The sequence below is a fragment of the Hermetia illucens genome, chromosome 1, assembly GCF_905115235.1.
Source record: "Hermetia illucens chromosome 1, iHerIll2.2.curated.20191125, whole genome shotgun sequence".
Lineage (NCBI taxonomy): Eukaryota > Metazoa > Arthropoda > Insecta > Diptera > Stratiomyidae > Hermetia > Hermetia illucens.
The window spans coordinates 213,801,405-213,815,792 of record NC_051849.1 but is presented as its reverse complement, the minus strand read 5'-3'; the positions used below and the strand labels follow the sequence as shown (position 1 = coordinate 213,815,792).

General features: G+C 46.4%; 1 protein-coding gene across 1 annotated transcript; it reads left to right on the top strand.

Moving 5' to 3' along the window:
• The first annotated feature begins 210 nt into the window (after positions 1-210).
• LOC119646936 (cell division cycle protein 23 homolog) lies at positions 211-14,238 on the top strand. The gene is made up of 5 exons (XM_038047627.1): positions 211-1,114; positions 1,175-1,354; positions 1,419-1,583; positions 13,392-13,828; positions 13,935-14,238. The coding sequence occupies exons 1-5, from the start codon at positions 346-348 to the stop codon at positions 14,202-14,204; spliced, it is 1,821 nt and encodes a 606-aa protein (XP_037903555.1). The 5' UTR covers positions 211-345; the 3' UTR covers positions 14,205-14,238.
• Positions 14,239-14,388: the final 150 nt, after the last annotated feature.

The following is a 14,388-nucleotide window of genomic DNA, read 5'->3' as shown; positions in this document are numbered from 1 at the left end:
GCCGATTTTTCGAGTGTAAAATTAGATCCCAAACAAACTTTTAAAGATCCATTAGATAGCCTTTGACTTTAAATTTTGTAAAATTGATTTTTATTAAGTTTTTTCTTCACGATATTAATTTTAACGATCAACAATTATGTCGTCCACTTCCGGTAGAAAACTTCAAACCTCGAACCGGTTCATATAACTGAAAAGTCTTGACATCTCCATGCTATGGCAATGCCTTTATCTCCACTGTCATTACTCCAACCCGGTGAAGGTTATGTTTTAGAACAACAACAACCGTCGTAAACATTCTAAAATCTCTGACTTGTATACCTCAGCCGAATCACGAAACTCCCAGCAATGACTGCCGATATTTTCAACTTGCAACTTCCAGAGGTGAAGCGGGATCTCTACGCGGCCATAATCGAGTGCAATAAACGATGTCTGACGCGAACCGCCAAGTGGTTGGCCGAAATGAACCACGGACTGGGCGACATAGCTGTGCCCGAAAATGTCCATCAGGATGTCTCGTCCGGTATAGCAGAGAAGGAGTACGATGACTACTATCTGGCTAAAAGTTACTTTGATTTGAGGGAGTACGACCGGGCTGCGTACTTCACACGGAACTGTGAGTCGCCGGTGCCTCTGTTTCTACGTTTTTACTCGACTTACATGGCCCGAGAGAAGAAACGCTTGGACAGCATAACAGATAATTCGAACCTGAATGACAGTGGATATATCAAGGACTTATCGGACTTGTTAGCGCAGTTAAAATCGCTGCACAGTCAAAGGAAACTGGATGGATATTGTCTGTATATTTATGGAGTTGTTTTGAAGAAGCTGGACCTGACGCAAAGTGCCGTGAATATCCTGATAGAGTCTATCCACGCTTGCCCGATGCTGTGGGCATCATGGGTTGAACTCTCACCGCTGATTACTGATAAGGAAAAGTTGCAAAGTCTGAATCTGCCGAAGCATTGGATGAAACAGTTCTTCATAGGCTACGCGTTGATTGAACTGTACTTGAACGACGAAGGATTGAAACATTATGAGGAACTGCAGGCGGCTGGCTTCAACAAATGCGTGCACATCACCTCGCAAATGGCCATCGCCTATCACAATAAAAGAGGTAAGTTGCCAGCATATCGAATGCAAGGCAAGGAAGGTTGCTTTAGTTTCCTCGTTCTAGATGTGGATAAAGCCATTGAGGTCTTTCGCGGGCTGCAACAAGTTGATCCCTATCGACTAGACAACATGGATACTTACTCAAACTTGTTGTTTGTGAAGGAGCTGAAAGCAGATATGGCGTATCTGGCGCACAAAGCAGTGGAAATCAACAAATATCGACCGGAAACGTGTTGTGTAATAGGTAAGGCGAGATATCGTCCTTAACAAAACGCGTTTGAAATCGAAATTTTCTACCATGATTGCAGGGAACTACTACAGCATACGAGGGGACCACCAGAAGGCGATCGTCTACTTTCAGAGGGCGTTGAAACTGAATCCGCAGTATCTGGCGGCCTGGACGCTGATGGGGCATGAATTTATGGAATTAAAGAACATTAATGCCGCAATTCAAAGTTATAGGAAAGCTGTTGGTAAGTTTCAATCCTTTTATATCAGGTAAGAAAGCGTGGTCGAGTGGTTAGAGCACTAGGCTGTCGTACGGAAGGTCACGGTCCAAATCTCACTGGTGACAGTGGGATTTGTAGCGTGACGTGACGTCGGATACCAGTCGACTCAGCTGTGAATGAGTACCTGAATCAAATCAGGGCAATTACCTCCGGCGATCATAATGCTGACCACATTGCCTCCTACAGGGTACTGTAATCCTGTAGTGTACCATGTACGGTCTTGAATGAAATGCTCTAACACACTTCAATGGCCTGGTCCAATATGGATTGTTGCGCCAACGTTTATAATTTCTTTAGTTGTCACAGATGCTGGATTTGACCTAATACTAGTGCTAATTGCCAAGCATTGAGGCTCGGACGATCCTACTTAAAAGATAAAGGGGCGCTGGTGGTTGTGGCCGATGACAGGTTAATGGGAGAATCCGTACGGACAATCAATCGCCTGAGAATATCGATGTACATTGGGCTGCCATAAAAAATGCTCTTTTCTCAGGTGCTACACACATGGTGGGCCACGTCTCAAAAGAGCGTCATAAGATCTGGCACACTGTGGAATCGTGAAAGCGAATCGATAAAGGGAACAGGTTGAAGGCTCTACTGATTGCTGCAGGTGTTGGCGAGCGTGACGCGCTGGAACTTCCATGTCAAAACAGAATTTGTTATTGCACTGGTCAGGGAAGTGGAAGATATGGCAGATCGCAATGATTTTAGAAATGTATACCGCATCACGAAAGAGCCAGCATGCGGTCACAAATCTGCCGCTGGCTCTGTGAAGGACTTTTTTTCTTTTTTTTTGAAGGGGGGGGGGGGGAGGGTAGGTGAATCCATTTGCGCATACAGTGTTGGACTCCCGTCTCGGTACGTCGTCGGACTACTAACAAAACACCTCCCCATCGTCAGAGAGGTAGTCTGGAACCATTTATCACATTACTTCGGGCTAATCCCCGAACTCTCCCGCCTTACGGAGCCTTCAAATCAGGGAATTCCTTTCACCAACGGGAGGGGAGAGGAGGAAGGGAACTGTCAGTTCAAGGAACCCCCTGCCATCCGGCTCCTCCACCGGTTGAGTTCTATCTTCTTAGCAACGAGAAGGGCCCGAACGTAATAGGCAACACGTTTCCACCTGCCAGCAGTCCTCAGCATCTCTTCGACAATGTTGTCTGGAGAGAGATCCCCTGTGTTTAAATAGAGCTGCTGACGAACCCCATCCCACCGTCCACAAGAAAAAAAAGTGTGGTGGGCGTCGTCCAAAGCTCCACTGCAAAACACATAATCCGGAGAACGCGCCTTTCCAATCTTGTGCAGGTAAGACTGAAAACCTCCATGCCCACTTAAAAATTGGGTAAGGAAATAGTCAGTCTCACCATGTTTCCGATTCAGCCACGCACCTAAGTTGCCGATGAGCTGCGCAGTCCATCTGCCTCTAGTTTCATTTTGCCACGAGAACTGCCACTCGTCTAGAGTGTGCTGCCGTTCTTCGCGAGCAATCACCTCCCTTGGCTCATCTCCCTTGCGCTTGTATATGGCCTGATGCTCCTTAGCAAGAAGGGCAGCGGGGATCACTCCCGCTATCACCATCACGGCCGGTTCAGAGACAGTGCGGTACGCAGACGCCACCCGCAAAGCTCCCCGTCTCTGTACTTGCGCGAGGCCTCCACGATATACCTCCTTGTTAAGAGCGCCAGCCCACACCTCTGCGCCGTAGATGTAGGACCCCCAATGTTTGCCGGTCGCGGAAAGGGGTCGCCTTTCCCTTTATGGATCAGCGCAAGCCTCGCAATCTTTCAACGAGCAGGGAAAATGCTCTCTTTCAGGCAAGCGTTGAATGCGCCGAGCAGTAGGTCTGGCCGGTGTTGGAATAGCAGTTTGTATACCTCTGCTGGAGTACCATCGGGTCCTGGCGCCTTCTTGTTTTTCATAGAGAGGACTGCCTGTTCCAACTCTTTTATAGAGAAAAGTGGACAGTCCTCTGCGCTCTTGGCTCCGACGTCATCATCCCATACGGGGTGCGCAGGGAAGAGTGCCCTTACAATGCGGTCCATCTGCTCGGCCTTAAGTGAACAGTGTTTCCGCACAGCCCCGATTTTTCGGGTTACCATTTTGTAACCGAGTCCCCACGGATCCCCATTCACCTCGTCGACCAGATCTTGCCAGCAGCGAGCTTTGCTCTTGTTTATTGCGCTGCGGAGTCTCCTTTTGGCTGATTTGTACTCCATCATTATGGCGGAGCCTGTGACACTCCTTCCGAAGCTCTGCGAAGGTTTGCCGCGCCTCGATGTCTTCCTGGGCATGGGGGCTCCGCAGACCGTCGTTATCAAGTTCATAACTGAATTTACGACAGTTTCAGCTGCGGCGCCACCGCCCCCAGGAATACCCTCAAACTTGGCCCCACCTGTTCCCAGAGTTTCGACAAACTTCCCGGTGTTCACTTTCGCGACATTCCATGCATAGAAAGATCGCCGGGGTGGCGCACACCGAGAGTTTGTGTCCACCACTTCGAAAGCAATATATTGGTGGTCACTTGCCGAGAAGTCTTCCAGAACTCGCCACCCGTCCACCAGTGATTCCGACGCGAATGTTACGTCTGGAATGCTTCCCTCGCAGACCGGGCGCCGGAACGTTGGGGTGGATCCGGTGTTTAGAACTACCAGTCCTGTTCTCGCCGTCATTTCCAGAATTCGTTTCCCCCTGGAATCTGTGTGAGACATGCTCCATTCAAGTGCCCTAGCATTGAAGTCACCCCCGACCAGGGCCAATCCGTGCCTAAGATAGCGTCCTCCAAAGCATCAAGCCTCCGACGAAAGTCCGGCATCGTCTCATTCGGCGTAAGATAGATACTAAAAAACGTTATCCCTGAACACCGAATCCAGACAAAGCCGTCCCCTCGGCCTTGGGCAAGAACCCTAAGGAGGGTGCCGTTCCGAACCCAGATGGCAGCGGTACCTGATATGTCAGGGTGCCATGAAACTCGGCCCTTGTTTTGGTACTGCTCACTGATGAGTAACTAAATCAGCTTTGGTCTCCACAGCGAACTGCGCTAGCAACTCGTGAGCAGTTGCACTCCGGTGCATATTGATTTGTAGGATGCGAATCATGTTGACCGTGTCCTAGCTCTTTCTAATTCTGCTCTGAAAACTGGACACCGCCCCGATCCCGCAGTGTGCCCAACGCTCTCATCAGTCGCGCCACGGTCCCTGCATAGGACGCAGCTTAGAAGCTGTTTAGAAGCTTCCTCGCGGATTGCTCGGCAACTTCCACCACAGCGAGTTTTTGGCCTCGGGAGATCGCGGAGGTGATACCAATCCGAACATTGGTTACCTCCGGGCATTCGCGTGGCCTCTTCTACCTCGTTCTTTTCCGTGAGACAGTCAAGGTCTCGGATATCCAAAGAACACGTGGGTTCCAGGCTGGAAACCAAAGCTTTTTCTGCCAGAAGCCCCTTGACTGCTTCACAGAACGTGACTTTATTTATAGTCTTCGGGCCTAGTTTGACTAAGATCGAAGGACCGTAACAGTCGAATTCTCATTCACGATGATGAAGAACTGAAGAAGTGGAAAGAACACTTCACCATGGTTCTTAACCGTATCACATCCGGTAAGGTTTTTCCTCTTGTGGATGAAATGGCTGGTCACTGTAACATGCAGATACGGACCGTACCTCCTAGCAGAAGAGAAATCATTTCGGCCATCAATGCACTCAGATGGAGTAAAGCCGCTGGGCCTGAAGGTTTCCCCGCAGAGTTATTTATCGCTGCACCTGCAGTTACTGTAGATTTGGTACTTACACTCATACGAAAATCTTGGGAATCCGATACCTTTTCCTGAGAGTGGAAAAAGAGGATGATCATTAAGATCCCAAAGAAGAGGACCCGCTTTCCGTGTGACAATTGGAGGAGTAGCTGCGTGCTCCCTGTTATCGCAAAGATAATAGTTAAAATAATCCTGAAATGCATGAAAGAACATCTACAAAGCTTGATCGACAAAGAGCAGCGGAGACAACTAGAGTTGGAATGAAGATAAACAGCAACAAAACCAAGGTTCTCAGCCTGACGGGTCATCGCACTCTACCTATTTCTGTTAATGACCAGAGTATCGAAGGCTTCGATCAATTTGTATATCTAGGAAGCGGTTTTTCTACAAACGGTGGCACCAAACTGGATGTTGCCCGACGCATTAATAGCGCTAGATTCACTTTTGCTGCCCTGTCTAAAATTTGGAAATGCAGTTCAACATCTCAACATCAAGATCAAGTTGAGGCTGCTCTGTGCTAGTGTTCTTTCTGTGTTGTTATATGGGAGTAGCTGGCTACGCCATGCAATGCAATCCACTCTCTTAAAATGGTCCCAAGAGCCCTTGGCGCAGAACAGTATAGAATGAGTGCGAGCATCTCAGAAAAGCATTGCAGGTAACCGCGAGCGATGTCGCTTAGGTGTGGTTGACCCGCGATACCCCACCAAGGGGCGAAGGGCAACGATATTTCATAACCGTAACGCGATGGTTCATCAGGACCTTTTCCCAACAACAGTAGTGTCTGGTGTTTACATTCTCCACCAGACGTGTCTGGAACAAATGTTTCCATATTCACTCACGCAGAGAGTTTTCTAAACCTATCGTTCTTGTTTTGACCTACGCTTGAGATTTCTGCGAGCATCTTTGTAGGTAGATTCCTTGATTGTCTGGTCACTCGTCTAGTACGGTAACATACCGTCGAAGCATTCATGTCCTCAACTTTTTGGCTTGTTTCTCGAACGGAATACGGTTGCCTGATGGTTTATCTAAACCCCGCCAGCCACGTTCAGTGCGGCCTGTCAATTACGTCGGAAGAGCCCGCAATGCACCCGGTCACCAGTTGAACTGAAAGCGCCATTCACCGGCAAGCGGCAACATCATTAGTTCAACTCTGGACGTGGAAGGCCATTAGACGAGAATTTGAGATATTTTTGTTTGTGTGAATTTATCAAAAATGTTCACTAACGATAAATATACGCATAAAATTCTTGTTCAAAGCCTAAACAAACATGAAATCCTCGCTCATAAACCAAATAATAATGTCTGTTCGATTGGCATACAGACCAACTGCATCCCATCCACGTTACGGTCGCCGATCAAATGCGGACTTTTCAGGCGTAACTAACAGGCTGAACTGAATGTGGATGGCGGGGCTTTAGTATAGTGTACAGTATCGTTCTGATTCATGTCGTCAAATGGCAAAGGATTTTCCTTTTGACGCTCGACACTTTAACTTTTTTTGGAATTTTTTTTGGCAAAATTGAAATCCTTTCAATTTAGGGTCTTCAATTATGATGCGGTAATGTGAAAGCAAAAATTCAAAAGTTTCCTTATTCTGTATATTTGTCTTTATCGTCCGAATCATGATTATAATTTTACCTTAATAAACATTAAAATGGCAGAGTTATAAAGAAAAAAAATCAAATATCGCACCTTTCCTTCATGTTTTTCATTACCCAAGATAACAGTAAAAGAAATATTAACGTAGTAATGGTGGTAATGGTTTGAAGAGGGTAGGTAAGTATCATTGGCCGCTCCGAGGAGCCTAATTAGCGTTGTGGTGCGCCATTTTGATGCCACAGACTCCTAAGACCGTGACTGCTGTTATGAGAGCAGGGAGAAGAGTCCAGTCGGCACGGATCTTCAAAGCCAGCCTGTAGCATTCACGAAGGAAAGCCGCTCTCCCAGCCTGCAGCTAGAAATCTCTCTGAGGTCCCCAAAGACTGGTTTACCCAGTGTCCGTTTCCCTTTCTTCTCCGCAGCTTCGGCAATGCGAATTATAGGGTATGCCGAGCCTGGCGATATGGTCTCCTTTGAACCAGTGCCTCGTGCAGGCCGCCTTAATCTTGAATGGTTTTGCACGCGTCTGGCACAGGATCTCTCGTAATCGGGCTATGTTAAAGCGGGCCAAATCTTCCTTGACTTGGCACAGCTGGTAAGCCTTCGCCATTTAAGTCCTGCGACTGCAAAGTAGTGCAAGTAGACCTCGGATCCGACAGCCGCCAACGAAACACCGACTGTATTCACCGAAGGGCTGCCAATCCGTCAGCCCGCCCAGTCCCCTCTATGTTCCCCTGCCTGAGAATCCAGGGAAAGATGACCTTGAGCGTGCCGCCCAGACGGCTCAGCGCGTCCCCGCACTGCCCCACCAGCCTGGAGGATGTCGTCGCTGAGTACAAGGCCTTGATGGCCGGTTGGCTGCTGGTCAGAATGGCTATGTTATGCTTGGGGCTCGGATCTCGCTCCAGCTATCGAAGGAATTCCAAAATCACCAGTACTTACGCGTAGAATACACTGGCGACCATGCGACTCGGATGCACTGTATGCATTCAAGAAAACCCCCGCGGTGACTCTATAGACCTTCTTTGATCCATCGGTAAAGAATACTGAGTCATAATCTTGCAACACGCCACCGGCCTTCCACTTTGCCCTGGTTGGAAGGTCCACAGCAAAGTTTCTCGTGAAGTTCAGTTTGCGTGTGGCGTAGTCCGTGGGGCATGCCCAGATTTCCCGAGGTATTTCATCTAGGATGTTGCTGTGGTCGTAGGACTTCGCTGCCCAGCATCTGGACTCACGTAGTCTGACGGCACTGCACGCTGCAACATATTTAATGTGGAGGTCTAGGGGGAGGAGATGCAGGAATACATTGAGAGCATCCGCCGGGCAGGACTGCAGAGCCCCAGTAGCACCTGCACACGCGGTTCTTTGAATCCTCTTAAGCTTCATCCTATTGTAGTTTTTCTTCAAAGCCTGCCACCATACAATAGAGCCGTACGTTAGGATCGAACGCATTACAGCGGTATACATCCAGAGAACCATCCTCGGCCGGAGACCCCATTTCTTTGCTAAGGTTCTCTTGCAGTCATGTTCTATGTTCTATCTCCAATTTAGCTTGGGATCCAGGATTACACCCAAACACTTTACATTAGCGGAAAGAACCAATCTTTGTTCATTCAGCCGTGGTAGGTGGAATTCAGGTATCCTTGGTGTCTTGGTGGTGAATAGCATCAGTTCTGTTTTGGTTGGGTTCCTGTCGAGTCAGCATCTTGCAGCCCAAAGGACACCTTTCGCAACGCTATTTCCATGATGTCACTTATAATGGACGCAAACATCCTTGACACTAATATCACCAAGTCGTCGGGATACGCCGCCATCTTCACCCCGCTGCTGTCCAATATTCGTAAAATTTCATCCATTACTATTAACCAGAGCACCGGAGAGATGGCGTCATCCTGGGGCGTGCTTCTGTTCATAGCTCTGGTCAAGTGGTTGCCTCTCAAATCCGACTGAATTATCCTGGCCCTTCTTCTTCTTCTTTTTCTTCAGCTTTTGTCCCGTTCACAAGCGGGGTCGGCTCGTCGTCGGTTTCGCCATTTGGCTCTATCGAATGCCTATTTGGGTGCAATCGCGATGCTTTTCAATGCCAATCAATCGTATCAAGCCACCGTTGTTTCGGCTTACCTTTTTGGTCGTTTACCATCGACTTCAATGTTCAGACAAATCTTGGCAAGTGAATTCTCGTTAGCACGAATTGCATGACCATACCATCAAAGACGCCTCTCTCGCAATTTTTCCACGATCGGTGCGAGCCCATAACGATCGCGGATATCCTCATTTCGAATGTGATCAAAACTTGTCACGCCACTAGTTCAACGCAATATCTTCGTCTCCATTACCGCAAGACGCCGTTCATTGTGATCGATTGCATTTTAGAGCGATGGGATTCGCCTTCTGCTCGTCTACCAGGCATTTGTTGTTGTATTCCTCAACAATCGCCTGATTTTTAGCGAGGTCTTTTTCATCCCACTCGTCGACAGCGACAGCAATCTTGCTGGGAATATGCACGTTCTTCTGGTACTGGCTCTTGAGCAGGACGCCAGTGGACCTTCGCTTCTTAGTTGGTTTCCGATGACTGACGTTTTTGTCGGTTTTCACTATTGAGGGATCCCCGACGTCGAGGGATTCGGGTTAGGGGCATTATGCTTGGTACTCGCTGCATCCAGTTTGAAGGCAGTGGATTCCAGGCTGGAAACCACTAGTGCGTCTGCCACCTCACTCCGGGAAGTCCTTGCGGTTGATTTCAGCACAGCGGTGCTACGACTGGCACCGAGTGTACTGCTCTCGACGACTACTGTCTTCTGGCTGGATGCCAGCAGCTCGTGCTCCGATGGTACGCCTGGCATCACCCCCTCTTCTTATATCGTCGGTTTTTAAGGTTTTGTGTGAAACAAAACCTCATTAGAATCGAGACGGTGTCTGTCTGTCCGTCTGTCCGTCTGTCTGTCTGTCTGTCTGTCACACTCGATTTATTCGGAAACGACTAGACCGATTGTCACGAAAATTGGTGAGAGTATGTAATCTGGTGATCCCTTTACATGCAGTAAGTGGCGCCATCTTGTGTTAAGTTTAAGGGGGGCTCCCCGTACATGTGAATGGAGGGTGCAAATTTTCTTTTCACAGAATGTAGCCATGTACAATTAGTACTTTTCGAATCTGGTTCAATATTTGATATTAGATGAAACATAGGGGAGTGAGGGTTCAAAATATGACCCACAAAAAGTGTAACAGGTCTCGTTCTCAGAACCTATCCAACCGAAAAATCTGAAAAAAATCACAGTGGTGCATCTCTACGAAATCTAGGCCTCAAAATATATCCGGTTCCGATATCTGCACAAATAAAGTTAATAATAGTATATTTCCACATCTTAGAAATTTACCCGGCACCCCCCCTTATGTTCATCCCAGAAGTACAAAATTTGGCATGTGTGTAACGAAGAATATAATGCACAGTTTGGTCAAGTTTGAATAAAATGCAACTATTATTAACAAAGTTATAGGGGGTGAAACTTTACAATTTTTTGTGAATTTCGTGCACTCTACAACCCGCATGACGTCATCATCACATATCAATTCGTCAATACCACAACGAAATGAATTCTTATGAATTGGGTCGCAGACAATTATTTTGTTTTAGTTTTTTAGTTATTTGTCAACCAGACATGTGCGTATGTAGGTATATAATATATGCGTGCTAATGAACTTTGCGGATAGTGCCTAATTCAGCTAGATATAAGACGTAAATCGGAAATATGGGTACGATAAATTTAGATACGTGCATATATGTGTACAGTAGGTAATAGGCAGTTTGTTTGTTTAGGGTGAGCGTGATATCTATGGCTCTAATATGTACGTATGTCTCGTAGTTTGGAAAAATATGAAGGATTATGTTGGATTTGTAACTATATACGGACAGAAAAATGTGCGTCTCTTACATAAGATGAACACAAAACCTTTATACCCGAAGCGCGAGCTTCCGGTATTCCGACTTGTTTTATGTTTAAAATTGAGTCCATGTCTTGGTCCCACGAGTAGTCCGGGAAGAATATCCACCCTGGCTAGCCCGGGCACCAGGGCAAGGGTCTTATTTGAAACTGAAGGTGTCCAAGGTGTTCACAGTTCGCATACAAAAGACCAAGCTCCCCATTGGCCACGCAGTCCTCGGCGTATGATGTTCCACCTTCGCTTGGGGTTCTTTTAGCACCTTCTCCAGGGCAGGGAGGACGATCCCCGGGCTGTTGCTTCGGTCCATCCTCCCGCCAGATCGACTTGCCCCTAACACATGACCAGCAGGCAAGCAGATCCTCCCATAAAGCCGTTCCACCTGCCAAATCACCGACACCGACCCTATTACTGTCAAGGTCTGCGCTAATTGTGGAAATTTGCTTGTCGATTCGTAGGTAGTCCGCGAATGGAAATTTTGAGCGGCCCTACAGCGATGCAGGTTATATTTACTATCGCACAGCATGCATTTGGGTTCTTCATCGCATTCACTAGCAATACGAGAATTTTCCCTGCACCTTCTGCTTCGATCAGATTGATGGGTAGGACTTGCACATTACTTCGAGATTCCTGTACTTAAAACATTTGAAACATCTCTTGCAGAAGGTCCGCCGACAAAGGCTACAGAAAACACATCCAATGTAGGCTTCCTCTGTCCATTAACTTTTTCAATCGGGATCAGCTTTCATCTTTCTTAAGTTGTCTGGATAAGATTGGATGCCGATTTGCTTAATGGCTACCACCTACCGAGGTTTTTGTTTCTTGATCACCTGAACGTTACCTTAGTGTTCCTCTTTTCTTCGCAGGCTGGCCAGGGCCAGTAGTTTTAGGGGTTTTCTTGAGAGGAAGTGATGATTTTCCCCATTTTCTTCAGATTTCCGATTTCTGATTAATTGAAGGTATCCAAACCATCGTGACGAGGACCTTCCCACTTATGTGGTCCAGCATGCATATCGTACATGGCAGGGGGCAGGGGTGTTATTTAAGGGGAGGTTCTACACTTGCGGTTTTAGGAAATCGTTTTTTTTTTAATTTGAATGTATCTACGAATATGCCACACAAGAATTTTACCGAAAACATATTCTTTCCTAGGTTCCTGGGGCCTCGAAGGTACCCATCTCCAGCCTTTTCATGCGTCTAAGCGCGACGCGGTCGCGACGTCCCTTTTCCAGGTATAGATTCTTAGAACGGGTTTATTTCTTTGATTGGTTTAATTTGTGTGAAAGGGTGGGTGCCTTTCTATTGTGTAATAGGAAATTCCTTTACTACGTTCAGTGTCGAAACGAGCTTCGTGTTGAAAACATTCCAATGGCTCCAATTTCGAGGTTTTTGGCTTGATACGGATTCGAAATACAAGGACAAGAAGGGCTATAATCGCGTGGCTGGACGTACGAAAAAGAGAGCAAATAAGAGCCTTTTTTGGCTGAGAATAGTATGGAGTAAACAAGCGCGTTGGCGCGAAAGTTGAAAAACAGGCGGTCGTTGGGAGCTACTATTTCTGCTGCTTTTTCCTACTGATTTTGTTTTGGTCTTTGCTCCTATTTTCGCAAATGTTGTCTGCAAACGATGTCATGGAAAAGTCACATTTTCCCAAAGTGATAAACGTGGTGCGGAATTCAAACTGACAATGCACTGCGGTAAATGTGAGGACAGATTCGTATTGTTGCGACATTACAGCGATTGTTGTGGGTTACAGCGGGAAAGCACTTGACACGCTTGTCAAATTTAATTTTTGTCAATCGTGCAGTAATCAAAAAACATTGATGGGCGAAAATTCCGACGAATTTGCAGATTGGTTCGCAGATCACGAGGAAGATTGTTCCATCAATCATGAAGGAAGTCCGGGAAAGATGGAAATTGAAGCGATCGTAAGCATGTTTGCAACGTCTCAATCGAAGCACGGTTTCAGGTGCGTTCGATACATCGGCAATGGGGACAGTTAGACTTTCAAACGGATTCTCGATTCGCGGCCGTATGGGGACGAAGTAATTATAAAAAAAAGAGCGTCGGTTACGTCGGGAAAGAAAATAAACCTGTTGGTGGAAAGGGTAAGGGGAAGTTGGCTGATCGGCTTATTGGACAGCTCACAGTAACATTTTTAAGGGCGGTCCTAGGTCGCGGAATTCAATTTTGCATTTCTTCAAATACAGTGTGAAAGTAGAAGGATGTGCCTTTCAATAAAAAAGAGTTTGTGTCGATATTTTTACTAGATCCTTTCAATTCCCAAAATATAGGCACGATTTAGCCTCTCAAGTGTAGAATCTTTAAGGGTATATCCTGTATACTAACAGACCAAAAGGGCCATTTCGTTTTCTTGGTTAGTAAAATATTTATTCTTCGCAAATACGGATCCTTCGATGGCCGGGAATGACAGGACCTTCTTCTCCGACTCTTTCACTTAACTCCTGTCCATTTTATTTGCAGAGGTCAACCGACGGGACTATCGTGCATGGTACGGTCTCGGGCAGGCCTATGAAATACTCAAGATGAATTTCTACAGTTTATACTATTTCAAAATTGCACACCAACTAAGGCCCTACGACAGTCGCATGTTAGTTGCATTGGCTGAAACTTACGAGCGCCTAGACAAAAATCCCAATGCCATAAAGTGTTATGAAAAAGCCTGCAACGTGGGTGATATTGAGGGTGTTGCACTTTTCAAATTAGCGAGTCTTTATGAGAAATTGGGAGACGTGGAGAAAGCAGTTCCTGCGTATGTTCAGTTTTGCATGGACGAAAGGGCAACGTGTGATAAGCAGTCACTGTTCCAGGCTTACATTACTTTAGCGAATTATTATGAAAGCAAAGGGAATTATGAGGAGGCATCGCACTATGCGTATAAGTGCTTGGAATCTGACGAGGTAAGTACATTGTTATAGTTGAATTTTTGTGTCTATAATTTATAAAATAGCATTAAGAAGGGTGAGTAGATCATCATCATCAAATTGTTGTTTCCATCCATTCTAGAAAAAATCAGAAGCAAAATCTCTTTTGAAAACCATCGAGAATAGACGGACACACCGACCAGCTACACCTCATTCAGCCAGTGAGGACATCGATTGCCATGAAGTTTGGATGGATGAAACGGATATGGTCATAGAGAATTCGCCGAGTGGAGAAAATTCCTGTACAACCGAACCGATTGCCAGACAGGACGAACAACAGCCAGTACGGGATACTGGCGATTTGAATGATCGAGATGACGAATTAGATATGTCGACTATTTCAATGGATTAACAGTGGTTATTTGTTAATAAAGAAAATTGAAGGATTAGAAAAAGTAATTTCTGTTTCATTTGATTTGAAGAATTTTGTTTTTTTGTGGATGTTATGCTTCCTTCAAAATTTTGCGGAACGGGAGTAGTCTGCAATTATCGACGAACCAGAAAAAAGACCCCACCAGACATGAGTTACCACTCGA

Coding starts and splice junctions, on each gene's coding strand:
- LOC119646936 (XM_038047627.1), top strand. CDS start 346: ATGACTGCCGATATTTTCAACTTGCAACTTCCAGAGGTGAAGCGGGAT. Junction 1,355..1,418: donor GGAAACGTGTTGTGTAATAG/GTAAGGCGAGAT, acceptor CCATGATTGCAG/GGAACTACTACAGCATACGA. Junction 13,829..13,934: donor AGTGCTTGGAATCTGACGAG/GTAAGTACATTG, acceptor CATCCATTCTAG/AAAAAATCAGAAGCAAAATC.